The sequence below is a fragment of the Mustela nivalis genome, assembly GCF_964662115.1.
Source record: "Mustela nivalis genome assembly, chromosome: 19".
In the NCBI taxonomy this organism is placed as follows: Eukaryota; Metazoa; Chordata; class Mammalia; order Carnivora; family Mustelidae; genus Mustela; species Mustela nivalis.
This window is the reverse complement of record NC_139038.1, coordinates 7294027-7308129: the sequence shown is the minus strand read 5'-3', so window position 1 is coordinate 7308129 and position 14103 is coordinate 7294027. Positions and strand designations below refer to the sequence as shown.

At 55.0% G+C, this 14103-nt stretch overlaps 2 protein-coding genes across 5 annotated transcripts; one reads left to right on the top strand and one right to left on the bottom strand.

Annotated features, from left to right (window-relative positions):
• The first annotated feature begins 202 nt into the window (after positions 1–202).
• Positions 203–14079, top strand: TAF6 (TATA-box binding protein associated factor 6). Of its 4 annotated transcripts, XM_082712861.1 has the most exons (16): positions 203–227; positions 347–621; positions 9034–9249; positions 9354–9440; positions 9587–9740; positions 9917–9973; positions 10073–10192; positions 10408–10553; positions 10649–10726; positions 10833–10934; positions 11026–11208; positions 11866–11940; positions 12062–12187; positions 12696–12869; positions 13108–13305; positions 13539–14079. In XM_082712861.1, exons 3-16 carry the CDS (start codon positions 9094–9096, stop codon positions 13917–13919), a joined length of 2037 nt encoding a protein of 678 aa, XP_082568987.1. In that variant the 5' UTR covers positions 203–227; positions 347–621; positions 9034–9093; the 3' UTR covers positions 13920–14079. The 4 variants fall into 4 exon arrangements, with proteins under 4 accessions (XP_082568987.1, XP_082568984.1, XP_082568986.1 ...); XM_082712858.1 differs by lacking the exons at positions 203–227; positions 347–621 and adding an exon at positions 5045–5225; XM_082712860.1 differs by lacking the exons at positions 203–227; positions 347–621 and adding an exon at positions 5173–5204.
• Positions 665–4944, bottom strand: CNPY4 (canopy FGF signaling regulator 4). Its single transcript, XM_082712925.1, has 6 exons — positions 4672–4944; positions 2733–2859; positions 2539–2635; positions 2184–2306; positions 1559–1676; positions 665–1464 (listed from the first exon to the last, which is right to left on the bottom strand). The coding sequence occupies exons 1-6, from the start codon at positions 4784–4786 to the stop codon at positions 1304–1306; spliced, it is 741 nt and encodes a 246-aa protein (XP_082569051.1). The 5' UTR covers positions 4787–4944; the 3' UTR covers positions 665–1303.
• Positions 14080–14103: the final 24 nt, after the last annotated feature.

The window sequence follows — 14103 nt, the reverse complement described above, 5'->3', positions numbered from 1 at the left end:
CTGGGGAAGGGAAGTGCGGATGTGGGCGACTGCCCGGTCCCTTTGGGTTCGCACGTGCGCCCCGCCTCCTCCAAGTAGCCCTTTCCAAGGCTGTTCCTTGCCACCCCCTAACTCCCTCAAGATGGTATCGCCCTAACCCCCTATCCGTAGATGGTATCGTCCAAGCTGCCCTTAGCTTGAACCCCGCCAGTCCCTCTGTTTTCGGCCGTCGCCGCGCTTCTCTTGTGGTAGGTCCTCACCCATCATCCCCCAAAGGACATCCTCTTTATTTCCCTCAATCTAACCGAGGCGCTTCCCGCCTTGGACCTAGTTTCCCCGCGTCTCCTAATTCTTCCCTCCCTGCCAGGTTAGACCAGCCCCCGGAAAAGCGCGCGAAATTTTGTCCCCTGCGAGCTCCCGTAAACCCAGAGTACGGTGGCCGAGACGCGCTGCCGGACGCGGTTTCTTAATTCCGGTGCATTCCCCCGCGCGCGCCGAGAGCGTGGCACGGCCCCGCGCCTAAATGGTTATCAGCCGGGGCACCCCTGCCAGCCTCCCTGGACTGCAAATTACAAACCACCATTAGCTTCCAACAGCGGGCGACCAACGGCCCCATTCTCTGAGCACTGGTATATCGGCCAGGTATGATGTGTGCAGGGAAGTTGTTTGAAACTAGGGGCCCAGGTGATATTTTTAAAAATTTACTAGCGATGTAGAAAATTTGGCGCCTGTGAAATTACATGGTGGGCCCTCGGTGAAATTTGTACGAAGTAGACCAAATATCTACCCCACCTAACTTAACATCGCCCCATCTTCATAGTGTCCCCTTTTTTGTTCAGTTTCTTGGGTTGTAGCCTTGACGCAGGCTGTGGGTATAGGTCGTAGAGAATATCCAAGCTGGCTTCTTCTTGTAGGGATCTAAAAACGGACCCGAAGGACAAAGTGCCTTTCGCCTTAGACCCATAGCTCCAATGGCTTCACTGACCTCTGGGTGGGGTGGGAAGTAGTAGAGAGATTTAAAGGGGAAAGCCTTCAGCATTGTCACCACACACACACACCTGCCAGTTAAGGGGCTAGATGGCAGGCAGAGGACTCATCTGTTGGAGCAGGCCTTCTGCCTCCTGCTCCTGCTTTTGTCCCTACAGCCTTGCTATGCTGCACCACCAGGATCCTACCTGAGACCAGACAGGTGAGAACAGCTACAAGCTCCGGGGTGGGATCACTCACACATACACACATGCCGTTATGTGGAGCACAGAGAGCTCAAATTTCAGAGGGTTCTTCTCCGTGACTCCTGCCCCTCCTGGGGGCTCAAAGGCAAGAGTCAAAGATCCTCCGGGTCATGCTTGGAGTGCCCTGGTGTGTTGATCCTCTCTTCCTCCTCTTCCTCTTCTTCCTCCTCCTGATCGTGTTCCTCCTCCCCTTCTGTCTTCTCTTGCCCATCTGTGATCTTTTCCTTTCCAGTCCAAGTTTCCTGTAGACACGCTAGGTTGGGTGTTAGAAAAACAATTTAGATATTCGTCTGGGGGGTAGGGGAGGTTGTGGCTTGGCGGCAAAGGGGCCAGCCCCACACACTTACCAGTTTCAGCAGGGGGGAGCACATGACCTTCACAGAGAAAATGCTGTAAAGGCTGTTCCTGATGATGGAAGTACCAGTCTCCCACGACATCTTCGAACTCCTCCAGCATTGTCTCACACTGATCAAGTACAAGGGTCAGAAGGGAGTCTACTCTGCTGGGCTTTGGAAACCCTCCTTTCTGCTCTTCACTCCTGTCTGCCCACCCCACCCTGAAGAGCAGGAAGCTAAACTTGGCTTCCTGAGGCGGTGATCCTCATTCATTCAACCAAACGTTTACTAGCACCTCTTCTGCCAAGTAGGCTATTAAACACTCTGTGTCTTAGCTCCTTGCCTATAAAATGGGACATGGTAACAGTACCTACCACATAAAGTTGTTGTGAGGGTAAAATGAGGCAGCAGCTGGAAAGGATGTGGGTCCAAATCTGGCACATAGTAGGTGCTCACTATGTGGTAGTAGATATTATCAGCCTCTATTATTATTCCTTGATATGTTTCTGGGCCCACTTTAATCAATGACAGAGTTCTCATTCTGTCCCCTTCTCCCTGCTCAGCCTGGAGCAGGTGGACTCCCCAAGGATCTAGGTTCCCTTCTCGTTGCCCTGGGTAGTGCAGTATCATGTCCTACCTGCTTCTTGAGGAACGTGACTTCCACGCTGGGCTCGTCCCACAGCTCCAGAGGGATCCCCAGATCCACCTTCACCCCCTTCTGCACCAGACCTTTCAGCGTTGCCATGGTCTGACTCTGACCCTGAGAGACGGGAATCTGGGATCAGCTCAGCTCACTGCCCCACCTCCTTCCCCTTCTGCCACAGCTGCATTGTGTCAACTACCATAGACTGAGGGGTGAACTCCATGAGGGCAATGTGAGGGAGTCTAACAATGTGGAGGGGATGCTCTCCAGAGCCAGAGAGATATGGGTCCCAGGGGATACCCACTGTTGTTTCTGAAAAGTGGGACGCTGCCCTAGGGAAGAGTCTGACCTTGGCATATCTCAGTGAGCCCTTGCGCTCGGCATGAACACTGTAGTCCAGGATCCGGTCACACAAATTCTCCAAGGCCTCTTCCAGCCTTGTCTCTCTGTGAGAAGAGGGGAAACAAAAATTTCTTAGATGCTGTAGGAGCTCCCAGGCATCCCTCGGGGTTAGAAGGTAGAGGATCAACAAGAGTAACTCACGAAACACTGTAGGGGATGTGCCTCTTTCTCTTGCCAGTGTCTAGCACCTGCCCCAGCTCCAGCACCTCCCGAGATCGGCCAGTGCGACTCAGCTTTTCCTGCAGCTCCAGGCTCAGCAACTTACACACTAGATGTCCACAAGGATGTGAAAGATAAACACACATTCCCACAACTCATTCTGTCGGTGAGCAAAAGCAGCAGACTCGAGCCAGACTGGCTGGGTTAGAATCCTGACTCAGCCACTTAATAGCTGTGTGGCAATTCTGCTGTGCCTTGGTTATGTGCCCTCCGCAAAACCTCACACCTGTTATTGAGATAACAATAGCGCAGAACCTCCTTCGTAGGCGTATGGTGAGGATTAAATAAATCAAGCTCGGTAAAGCCCCTAGAATAATGCCTGGCATATAATGGGCACTGTATAAATGTTTGCTTTTATTCTGCAGTTATCTTTTGAGCTCCTCTATGCATGAGAGCAATAAGACCCGCTGTCCCTATCCACGGGACATTGCTGATGTAGCTGGGTAAAAATGATGACAGTGCGGTGTGATGGGCCCCACACTAGAGGTTAACAAGAGATTCGGTCTCTTTAGGAAACAAAATGCATTCAGTGGCCTTTTACTGACTTGCTGCTAGCTTGTGATTTCCTTAAGGATGAGCATTGCGTCTGGTGCCACCCTGGCTGCTAGCAACTAGCACCTGACCTGGTATGAGGTGGGTCTCAAGAAAGGGAGTGGCCTACAAAGAAGTACCAAGCAAGCTCAACACAGGGCAGGTAACAAAAGTGCCTAAGATGTTCCAGGCACTATGCTAGGACCTTGGAGACACAGGTACTCTCCTTCCCTCCAAGGGCTTACAATATAGTGGGAGGTGACAGAAAAGGAAGAAGGCTTCCAAAGGAATTGACATCTAAACTCGGTCTTGAAGAGTCAAATATAGAAGGGAGAGGGTTATTTCAGGCCAAGGGAAAAAGTGTGCTGAGCCACAGAGCGCAAGGGGATAAGGCCGGTTCCGTGACAGCTGTGAAGTTCAATGTGGCTGAATCATGGGCACTTTGAGGACAGGAGCGGAGGTACAGAAATATTAAGAGCGGTGGGGGCCATACAGCAAAGAGACGTCTATAGTGTGCCCGAAACGGGTGTATTCTGATTGCAGCAGGAAGCCTTTAGAGGTGTTACAGCAAGGAGAGGCAAGGTAGGCTCAGGTCATCCGGAAATGCAGGGTGGGGTGGGTTGAGGGGAAAAAGAATACAGGGAAGAAATTAAAGTCAGGAAGGCAACAAACCAGGGAATCAGGAAACTCAGTGGTGCAGCCCTGGTGCCTCCCCCCCACCCAGTCACCACTGTCATGAAGCCACATAAGATGCTGCTCACAGTAAAATCCATAAGTACACACACTTCGCAAAACTTCACACGTATGGGGAACCTCCTCCATTTCTTTGGCCTCTTTATGAGCTTCAGGGCGTTATTTGCATACACCCAAACCCTCCCTACAGCGTGGGGCCTGTAATTTGAGAGCTTCTCTGCAGGGGTGGAGCACAGGATGTCCACAGGTATGAGCCTCACACCCAGCTCCTGCAGACTCCCCAGGCTTAGGTTTAGTGTCATGGCGGGGTGGGGGGGGACACACTTTAGATGCTCAGTAGAGTGGGTGATCCCGGGCCTATAGTCTCTGAACTACAATTCCCACAGATCCATGCGGCTACGCAAGCAAGAAAAAGCGGACTTCCTCTGGATGCCCTGTGGGAATTGTAGTGCCACAGCTGTGGGGTTGCTTTATGCATTCCCTCCCTTGACCCCCTTCGAATTCAGCCAGGCTCCACCAGAATCTCCCTCAGGTCTTCAAGGAGATCGAGTGGTCCGCCAATCACGGCCCATTTGGTCCTGTCCCGACTAAGGAGATGGGCTGAGGGATGCGAATAGGGGCCACTCCCTTTAGATACCTTCACATTTGCTGGGCAAGCGTTCTGTGTCATCGTCTTCCTCCTTCGGCGTCGCAACCCAAGCGCCATACACAGCCAAAATGAAAATCAACATCCCCAACCGTACAGGTCCCATGACCAAGTGCTGTCCACAACCAACAAGCCCTTGCCTTCAGACCAACTTCGGGAAGGCAGCGGGCCCTTTAAATTCCGAGGGGGTCGGCGGGAATTTCCATCCAGCTTGGCCTGGGAGACGCACGCGCAGTTCCGGGCCCGAAGTGGGTGGGGCCTCGTTGCCCTCCTGGCTATCCCGCCTAGGTTTTGTGGCGCTTCCTAGGGTCCTGGCCGCCGGGTAGTAAAAGTATAAACTGAAGTAATTTTAGCAGGAGGGTGTGCTCCTTGCACGTAGATAGAAAAATCCGTTTTTAATTCCACTTCAGGCCGTGAGCCCAAGAGACTCATTCGGGCTCGGGGAAGGGGCAGTGACTGCCTCTCCGTCTCTGCCAGGACCTGCTCCTGGGAGGGGGCGGGGCCAACATGGCGCCGAGCGCCGGGTGAGCGGCGCTTTGGCGGCGGTGAGAGTCTTTTTCTGCGTGGGGCGTTCGGCTGGCGGGGGCGGGTCTGAGTGCCACCCGGGACTAGGCCCTTTGAGGGGTCTGTGTGGGAGCCTGGAGGAGGACGGTGGGTTGTGTGTCCGCTCGCGTGCGGACTCTCTGTGTGCGTGTGTGTTTGCACTGGAGGATGTTGGGGGGATGAGGTGGGCTCTCAGCACCTTCTTCCACGCTGTACCCCATTGCTCGGGGAGCTTCGACTCGCTTCCCTGCTGGGGAAGCCACTACCCACATCCAGTTCAAGTAAGCCCTCTTCTGTGAAGCTTTCCTGCCGGCTCCACTGACCCGAGGGGCTCCTGAGGTCGTAGCGTGTTTTGTGAGCTGTTAACTGGCAGAGGGTACGGAGGGTATTGAAGGCTTAGTAAGAGTTCGCCAGTGACCTCTGGGATACGACAGTGTCTTATATACCCGGCGCCAGGCACAGAGTATGCGTGGAATAAATGTGTTCCCTAAACATAAGGCAACAGTGGAGGAGGAGACCCCCGCGCTCACCCCTCCAGCACGCCCCCATCAACACCCCGCAGTCAGTCCTAAACACTTTTGACAGTAGTCTTCCTAGTGCCAACTTCAAGCGAGCCACCTTCCTTTTGGCCACAAATCAGGTTCCAAGCTGGGACCTGTATCTTGTTCATCTTGACAATCGTGGTACCGTGTATTTATCGAACACCTACACCTCTAAGGCTTATAATTCACTGATTTATTCAACAAATGATTTACTGAGTACAGATGCTCAGGTACCGGTGTGGGATCTTGTATACATCGGTGAGCATAACAGATTTTTGTCCACACGGTTGGGCGGGGGGGCGGGGGGGGGGTGGAAAGGGAAGGTGTGGTGGTGATAAATAATTAGAAATGATACATTATCTGTTAGTAGATGTTAAATACCTTGAAGGGGAAAACCAGAGTGGGATTGGAGTGCGGTGCTAAATAGGGTGATGGGAATAGGCAGCCAAGCTGGCATCTGGGGATGAGCATTCGAGACAGAAGGAAAAGAGCAAAGGTCATAAAGCAAGAGCTTACCTGGGAGGTTTGAATAGTAGGAGGGCATTGGGGCTGGAACAAGATGGAAGAAAGAAGGAAAGCAGACCAGAGATTTAGGGAGAGAGGGCAAATTATGAAGGGCCTTATAGACTGTAATTAGAATTTTGGATTTTACTCTGTGGCAAATGGGGAGCCATTTTGAGCAGAGAAATGACCTCGTGTGACTTCTCTTTTGTCAGAATCGCTCTGGCTGCTGTGTTGGGAATAGATGTGGGGAGCAAGGATGGAAGCAGGAAGACCTTTTCAGGAGACTGTGGAAGGTAGCCAGGCGAGAGATGATGGCAACTTGGCCATGCAATGGGAGGGGAGAATCAGGTTGGGTCACCAGGCCGATTTGATGTGAGGGTTTATGTAAAGAGTGAGTTCCTGGATAGACGGCATTTTCATGAAGATGAAGAAAAACAAAGCAGATGGGGAGGGAGATTTAGTTGTAGAAATTGTAGGAGCTTAGTTGTAGAAGAGATTTTAAGTCGCGAGATTGATACACAAGTCCGACGTTAGGAAAGAACATTCTTGGCTGAGGATATAAACTTGGCCGCTGTCAACCTATTATCAGTACTAAAAATTGAGGGTAGTTGACATCACCAAAGGAGCACGTGCAGCTACAGAAGAAAACCAAAGACCGAGCCTACAATGCCAGCATTAGGCAGATGAGAAGAGGAAAAACTGGTCAAGGAAACCAAGAGGAGGTGGCCAGTGGGGTAGAAAGAAAGCCAGAAGGCAGCAGAGTAAGGAATTTTCAGGAGGGAGTAGTCAGCTAGAGTGTGTGCTGTTGGCAGGTCAGTATGATGAGGAGGGAGAGTGGACCTTGGATTCAACAATGTGGAGTCATCAGTGACCTTGATGAGTGGTTTCAGGGACCTGGTGGTGTCCAAAGCCTGCTTGGAGTAGGTGCAGGAGAAGAGAGGAGAGGAATTAAAAAGTTAAGATAACTCAGGGAGTTTGGTTGCAAGGAGGAGCTGGAAACCGGGGGTATATATTGGAGAGAAAGTGGAATGAAAAAAATAAAATTGTTTTATATTTGTAATTGTGAAATACACAAAAGCTCATCATTCTAAACCAATTCAAGTATACAGTGTAGTGGGATTAAGTATGTTCACCTCGTTATACAACTGTCACACCATCCGTCCTTCCAGAATTCTTCATGTTGTAAAGCTGGAACTCAGTTGCCATCAAACACTGACTGCCCATTTTTCCCTGCCCTACCCGTGGTAACCCGTTTCCACTTGCGGAGTCTGTGAATTTGACTCCTCTAAGAACCTCACGTAAGTGGAATCGTACATCAACTCTCCTTTTGTGGCTGCTTGATTATACTCACCATCGTGTCCTAAGGGTTCATCCGTGGTATGGCACAGGTCCGAATCTCCTTCCTTTTTAAGGCTGAAAACCATTCCTTTGCATGGATAGACCACCGTTTTGTTTTCTTAAGATGGGAGGAGTAACCACATTTTGTAGGCTGGCCGGAATGACTGATTGGGTAGGTTGAAACCTTGGTGGAGATGCTGGGAGGAAGCAGTGTTGGGAGTTGGTGAGAGGCCCAAGCAGCTTCTCTTAGGTTGGGGATGCCTGGGTGATGAAGCATCCAACCTTTTTTTTTTTTTTTTAAAGGTTATTTATTTATTTATTTGAGAGGGTGCATAAGCAGAGGAAGAAGCAGACTCCCTACTAAGCAGGGATCCCAGACGTGAGGCTCGATCCCAGGACCCTGGGATCATGACCTGAGCTGAAGGCAGACGCTTAGCGACTGAGCCACCCAGGTACACCAAGTGTCCAGCTCTTGATCTCAGCCCAGGTCTTGATCTCAGGGTCGTGAGTTTAAGCCCCGTAATGGGCTCTGTGCTGGGTGTAGAGCCTATTTAAATATTTAAGGTAGGGGGCGCCTGGGTGGCTCAGTGGGTTAAGCCGCTGCTTTCGGCTCAGGTCATGATCTCAGGGTCCTGGGATCGAGTCCCGCATCGGGCTCTCTGCTCAGCAGGGAGCCTGCTTCCCTCTCTCTCTCTCTGCCTGCCTCTCCATCTACTTGTGATCTCTCTCTGTCAAATAAGTAAATAAAATCTTAAAAAAAAAATAAATATTTAAGGTAGCAGGTGAGGAGGCAGAGGATGTGGGTGCTGGTGCTGTTAGGTCGGTAGATGTCGTGGGAATCTGTGGAGGTCTCTTCTGATGGCCTGAAGAAGGAGGAGAGGAGGTGTCACATGGGACAGAGGGAGACTGAGGGCACAGAGGTGTAGCAGATGAAGAGTGGTTGTCCGGCAGCATGAGGGGTTCGTTCGAAGTTCACGGCCATGAGTTTAAAGTAAGAACTGGTCGGGTGGTTGTGTGTGTTCTCGTCACGCTCAGTTGTACGGGTGTATGGGCTCAGAGCGGGAGCGTTGTATCTGTTACTGCGTGTGCGTCAAGCACGAATAATGGTGCAAGAAGGGGCAGGAGAGGCGCAGGCGTACACCAAACCGCCTCAGGAAACCAGGCCCGTTCCGTATCCCAAATATGGGGAAGAAAGCCAGAGCTGGGAGAATGTCGGTAATTTGCCCAAATAACCCAGCTGGGGAATCGAGGGCCAGGATTTCCACCGAGGCCACGTCTGTTCACCTTGCCCAGCACCGGGCACAGGATCGGAGCTCAGTACACTGTGTGCCACTGCGGATTGCTACCTGCTTCTGTTACCCTTGGCGCTGACTTTTTTTTTTTTTTTTTTTTTTAATCTCTTCTGCCCGCCGCATCCACCTGCCAGGGTCTCCATCTCTCCACCCTGGGGTGTCACTCTTTGGGGGAGGGAAGGCGGGGCTCCAGAATGGCCGAAGAGAAGAAGCTGAAACTCAGCAACACGGTGCTGCCCTCCGAGTCGATGAAGGTGGTGGCCGAGTCCATGGGGATCGCCCAGATTCAGGAGGAGACCTGCCAGCTGCTGACCGATGAGGTCAGCTACCGCATCAAGGAGATTGCCCAGGTAACCTGACCCGTCCGCCCAGCCGTGCATCGTGTCAAGGTCGCGCTGCCCAGGACCCTTCTTCAAGCTGTCAGGCTGATGTCTGTCTGTCTCCCACCCCCCAGGATGCCTTGAAGTTCATGCACATGGGGAAGCGGCAGAAACTCACCACCAGTGACATTGACTACGCGCTGAAGCTAAAGAATGTCGAGGTGACCGGGACACGTAGGGTTGAGGCGGGCGCGGGGGCCGGGGGCGGCGGCAGGGTGGTGAGACCCGTCCTCTCCGGTGCTGCGTTTGCCTTCAACCGTGCCTCCTCGGGCTCCCTTCTTACCCCGGTGTCTCTCTCCTCCTCTAGCCACTCTACGGCTTCCACGCTCAGGAGTTCATTCCTTTCCGTTTCGCCTCTGGCGGGGGCCGGGAGCTTTACTTCTACGAGGAGAAGGAGGTTGATCTGAGCGACATCATCAATACCCCTCTGCCCCGGGTGCCCCTGGACGTCTGCCTCAAAGGTCAGGGGCGGGGAGAGCAAGGTGGTGGGGAGGAGGGGAAGGGGGTCGGGGTGGCGAGTGGGGAAGCCCGCTGCGTGAGATGGCTTGTGACTTGCAGGGAGTGGGAGCAGCACAGGGGGGCTCCTTAGTGTCCATGTCCAGCCCGCAGGTCAACGTGACACCTTCTTTCCTTGCAGCTCATTGGCTGAGCATCGAAGGCTGCCAGCCGGCCATCCCGGAAAATCCGCCCCCAGGTAACCTTGTCCAGAGCCCAGCCCTCCACCTCCCCTCCCCTCCTTCCTTTCCAACCCCTGCCACTCTCGTCACCCCTGCTGTGACTGCTTTGCCACCAGCTCCCAAAGAACAGCAGAAGGCTGAGGCCACGGAACCCCTGAAGTCAGCAAAGCCAGGCCAGGAGGAAGATGGGCCCTTGAAAGGCAAAGGTCAAGGGGCTGCTCCAGCCGACAGCAAAGGTCAGTACTGCTAGGCCAGGCCTCCCCGGCTCCTGTGCCAGAGCCAGATGGTGAGCTGTGAGGCGGCTGAGGGCTGGGCAGGGGGCGAGACCTATGGCGAGGGAGCCCTGAAAGGAGCCAGGCCCAGGTCTCACTGGGTGGGGAGCACAGGTTTGTCTTGTCCAAGGCCTCTCTTGGAGCTTTTGTTTTCAAACCTGTCTTCCCGATTCACCCAGGGAAAGAGAAGAAGGCGCCACCCCTGCTGGAGGGCGCCCCTTTGCGGCTGAAGCCGCGCAGTATCCACGAGCTGTCTGTGGAGCAGCAGCTGTACTACAAGGAGATCACCGAGGCCTGCGTGGGCTCCTGTGAGGCCAAGAGAGCGGTGAGGCCCTACTGCCCCCGCCCCCCGGGTCCCTTCCTCCCCGAAGCCCCACGGATTCCTGCCCGCCCTCCCCCACTCACGCCCTCCCCCCACAGGAGGCTCTGCAGAGCATTGCGACAGACCCGGGGCTCTATCAGATGCTGCCACGATTCAGCACCTTCATCTCGGAGGGGGTGAGCGCAGGCAGACGGCCGGGACGGAGGAGCAGGTTCTGGGTGGTGAGGCGGCGCTGGGGGAGCTCACCCGAGGGCCTCGCTGTCCCGTCACGTCTCCCCACAGGTCCGTGTGAACGTGGTGCAGAACAATCTGGCCCTGCTCATCTACCTGATGCGCATGGTGAAGGCGCTGATGGACAACCCCACGCTGTACCTCGAGAAATACGTGAGCCGCCCTGCCCGCCCCCCTTGCCCCACCAGGGCCGCCAGCGAGAATCCGCTTGTCTGAATCCGCCAGCTCTCGCCTTCTTCCTTAGGTGCACGAGTTGATTCCGGCTGTGATGACATGCATTGTGAGCAGACAGCTGTGCCTACGGCCAGATGTGGACAATCACTGGGCCCTTCGGGACTTTGCTGCCCGCCTCGTGGCCCAGATCTGCAAGCATTTCAGCACGACCACTAACAACATCCAGTCCCGGATCACCAAGACCTTCACCAAGGTGAGCAAGAAACAGGAGTGTGGGGGTGCCTGGGCGGCTCAGCGGGCTGGGCGCTGGGCTCTTGATTTCAGCTCAGGTCGTGATCTCGGTCGTGGAATTGAGCTGTGGTGGCCCGTGCTCAGCAGGGAGTCTGCCTGAGAGTCTCTCTCCGTCTGCCTCTGCCCACTACCTCCCCCTCAAATTAGTAAATAAATCTTAAAGAATGAGGAATGTAATCAGTTTCATCCCTCCAACCCAGGGTGGTGACCAGGACAAAGGTCTTCAGCAAGCCAGAGGCCAGTCACTGTGGAGCGAGGAAAGGACACTGAGAACACAGGGCAGAGGGGCAGGGCCTCGAACTCGGGCCTTCTCTGTAATGCCTTGATGATTCACAATAAAAGCGTGTTCATGAGACTCAGTCCTTAATAGTCTCTCAGGCTCCCCACTTTTTTTTTTTAAGATTTTATTTATTTGACACAGAGATCACAAGCAGGCAGAGAAGCAGGCAGAGAGAGAGGAAGGAAAGCAAGCTCCCTGCTGAACAGAGCCCACTGCAGGGCTCGATCCCAGGACCCTGGGATCATGACCTGAGCGGAAGGCAGAGGCTTTAACCCACTGAGCCACCCAGGTGCCTCCTTGCAGGCCCCTTGACCCAGGTTTTTATTCCTTCCCCAACAGAGCTGGGTGGACGAGAAGACTCCGTGGACCACGCGTTACGGCTCCATCGCCGGCCTGGCAGAGCTGGGACACGATGTGAGGCCCCGGGAGTAGGGGGAGCGTGGAGGAAAGGAGCTATCTTGGGTCCTAGTGGGCAAGAGCCCCACCCGGGAGACCCCATGGTGACCCCGGGTTCCTGACTTCACCTTTCCAACAGGTGATTAAGACTCTGATTCTGCCACGGCTGCAGCAGGAGGGGGAGCGGATCCGCAGCGTCCTGGACGGCCCTGTGCTGAGCAACATTGACCGCATCGGAGCTGACCACGTGCAGAGCCTCCTCCTGGTGACCAGAGCCCCCATCCCTGCACTTCTCCGCACTTCTATCCCGCCCCCCGCCACACACACACACTATCTTCAGCCAGGGTTGGCTTTTATTCCCTCGTCCCGTCCTTGCCTCATACATTCAGAGCCCAGTTCTGCTGTGCAGATGGAGACCAAGGCACCGAGAGGTTAAGTAAGAAAAGAGATCATAACTCTCAGCCCAGGACGTCCCCTAGTCGGGACTGCCCAAGGCTTCTGCGTCACTGCGCTCCGTTCCGTGCAAGGCCTCACCCTATGGACCAACCACCCCTTAGACATCACCAGTGTATTCAGCAAGCCGCCCAGTCACACCAGTGGGTGCTTGTTTTCTTCTGCAGAAAAGCCAGTGGCCCTTACACACACGGCGACCCCAGCAGTCCGGCCTACGCCAGGAGCATATTGAGATATCAGGCGTCTCCTCCTCACCCCTTCCCTGTTCCCCTTCCCCGCGGGCCCGGCCTCCACCTACTGGCTTTTTGCTTTCTCTGCAGAAACACTGTGCCCCTGTGCTGGCAAAGCTGCGCCTGCCACCTGACAATCAGGATGCTTATCGGGCAGAATTTGGGTCCCTCGGACCCCTCCTCTGCTCCCATGTTGTCAAGGCCCGGGCCCAGGCCGCCCTCCAGGCTCAGCAGGTCAACAGGACCACTCTGACCATCACTCAGGTCTGTGATGGCAGCGGTGAGGGGGCGGGCGGTTGGTGAAGAAACACGTGGAGGGCGGCACTCACACAGACTTGAGCTTGCTTTTGGAAAACACAGGGCCTCTGAGAGAACAGTGTTGGGAGAGTCCAGGCCCCCTTTGTGGATGATTCCCCAACCCCAGGGAGACCCGCCGAGGAGCAACAGGGGACCCTACTTTTCTTAGACATTGACGTTTTTTCCCCGCTTCTCCTTCCTGCAGCCCCGGCCCACGCTGACCCTCTCACAGGCCCCTCAGCCCGGCCCTCGCACCCCTGGCTTGCTGAAGGTCCCAGGCTCCATCGCACTGCCGGTGCAGACGCTGGTGTCCGCGCGAGCTGCTGCCCCGCCTCAGCCATCCCCTCCTCCGACCAAGTTTATTGTCATGTCGTCCTCCTCCAGCGCCTCGTCCACCCAACAGGTACCGGGGGCCATGTGGGACCAGGGGGAGAGGGGGAGAGCATGACCAGGGTTACCTCCAAGTACCTTGGGGGCCCCAGAGTAGAGCCCAGTTCCCTCTGGGCCCAAAGACGAGAGCAGGAAGGGGCACTGAGGAGGCCCACGAGGCCATGGCCGCTCGGCCCTGAGCAGCGCGCCCGGGCTGGCAGCAGCCTCCAGGCTCCCCCAGGCAGCGCCTTTCCTTCCCTCCCCCAGGTCCTGTCCCTCAGCACTTCAGCCCCTGGCTCAGGCTCCACCACTACCTCTCCCGTCACCACCACAGTCCCCAGCGTGCAGCCCATCGTCAAGCTGGTCTCCACTGCCACCACCGCACCCCCCAGCACGGCTCCGTCTGGGCCCGGCAGCGTCCAGAAGTACATCGTGGTCTCTCTCCCCCCTACGGGGGAGGGCAAAGGAGGCCCCGCCTCCCACCCTTCTCCGGCTCCTCCCCCGTCCTCAGCCCCCTCCCCGCTTGGGGGCAGTGCCCTGTGTGGGGGGAAACAGGAAGCTGGGGATAGCCCCCCTCCGGCTCCAGGGACTCCGAAAGCTAATGGCTCCCAGCCCCCTGGGTCTGGCTCCCCTCAGCCTGCGCCTTAACGCTGTTGCACATCTGCCAACTTTCTTCTGTCTCAACTCTGTGTCTCTCTCTCTCATGCGCCCGTGCGGGGTCGAAGGAAGTAAGTTTGCTTCCTCCGTGTTCCTTTTTTTTTTTAGATATTGTACAGCCAGTTCCTCAGAATAAAAGTCTGATTTGTAAGTTCTGATCCACCTCGGCCCTTCC

What these genes read in the sequence shown, in the direction of transcription:
- CNPY4 (XM_082712925.1), bottom strand. Translation starts at nt 4,786, where the DNA reads ATGGGACCTGTACGGTTGGGGATGTTGATTTTCATTTTGGCTGTGTAT. An exon ending in TCACGTTCCTCAAGAAGCAG is followed by an intron (nt 1,677 to 2,183) that starts GTAGGACATGAT and finishes GTACTTGATCAG; the next exon opens with TGTGAGACAATGCTGGAGGA. An exon ending in GCTCCCCCCTGCTGAAACTG is followed by an intron (nt 1,465 to 1,558) that starts GTAAGTGTGTGG and finishes CACCCAACCTAG; the next exon opens with CGTGTCTACAGGAAACTTGG.
- TAF6 (XM_082712861.1), top strand. Translation starts at nt 9,094, where the DNA reads ATGGCCGAAGAGAAGAAGCTGAAACTCAGCAACACGGTGCTGCCCTCC. An exon ending in CGCTGTACCTCGAGAAATAC is followed by an intron (nt 10,935 to 11,025) that starts GTGAGCCGCCCT and finishes CTTCTTCCTTAG; the next exon opens with GTGCACGAGTTGATTCCGGC. An exon ending in GCGCCTCGTCCACCCAACAG is followed by an intron (nt 13,306 to 13,538) that starts GTACCGGGGGCC and finishes TCCCTCCCCCAG; the next exon opens with GTCCTGTCCCTCAGCACTTC.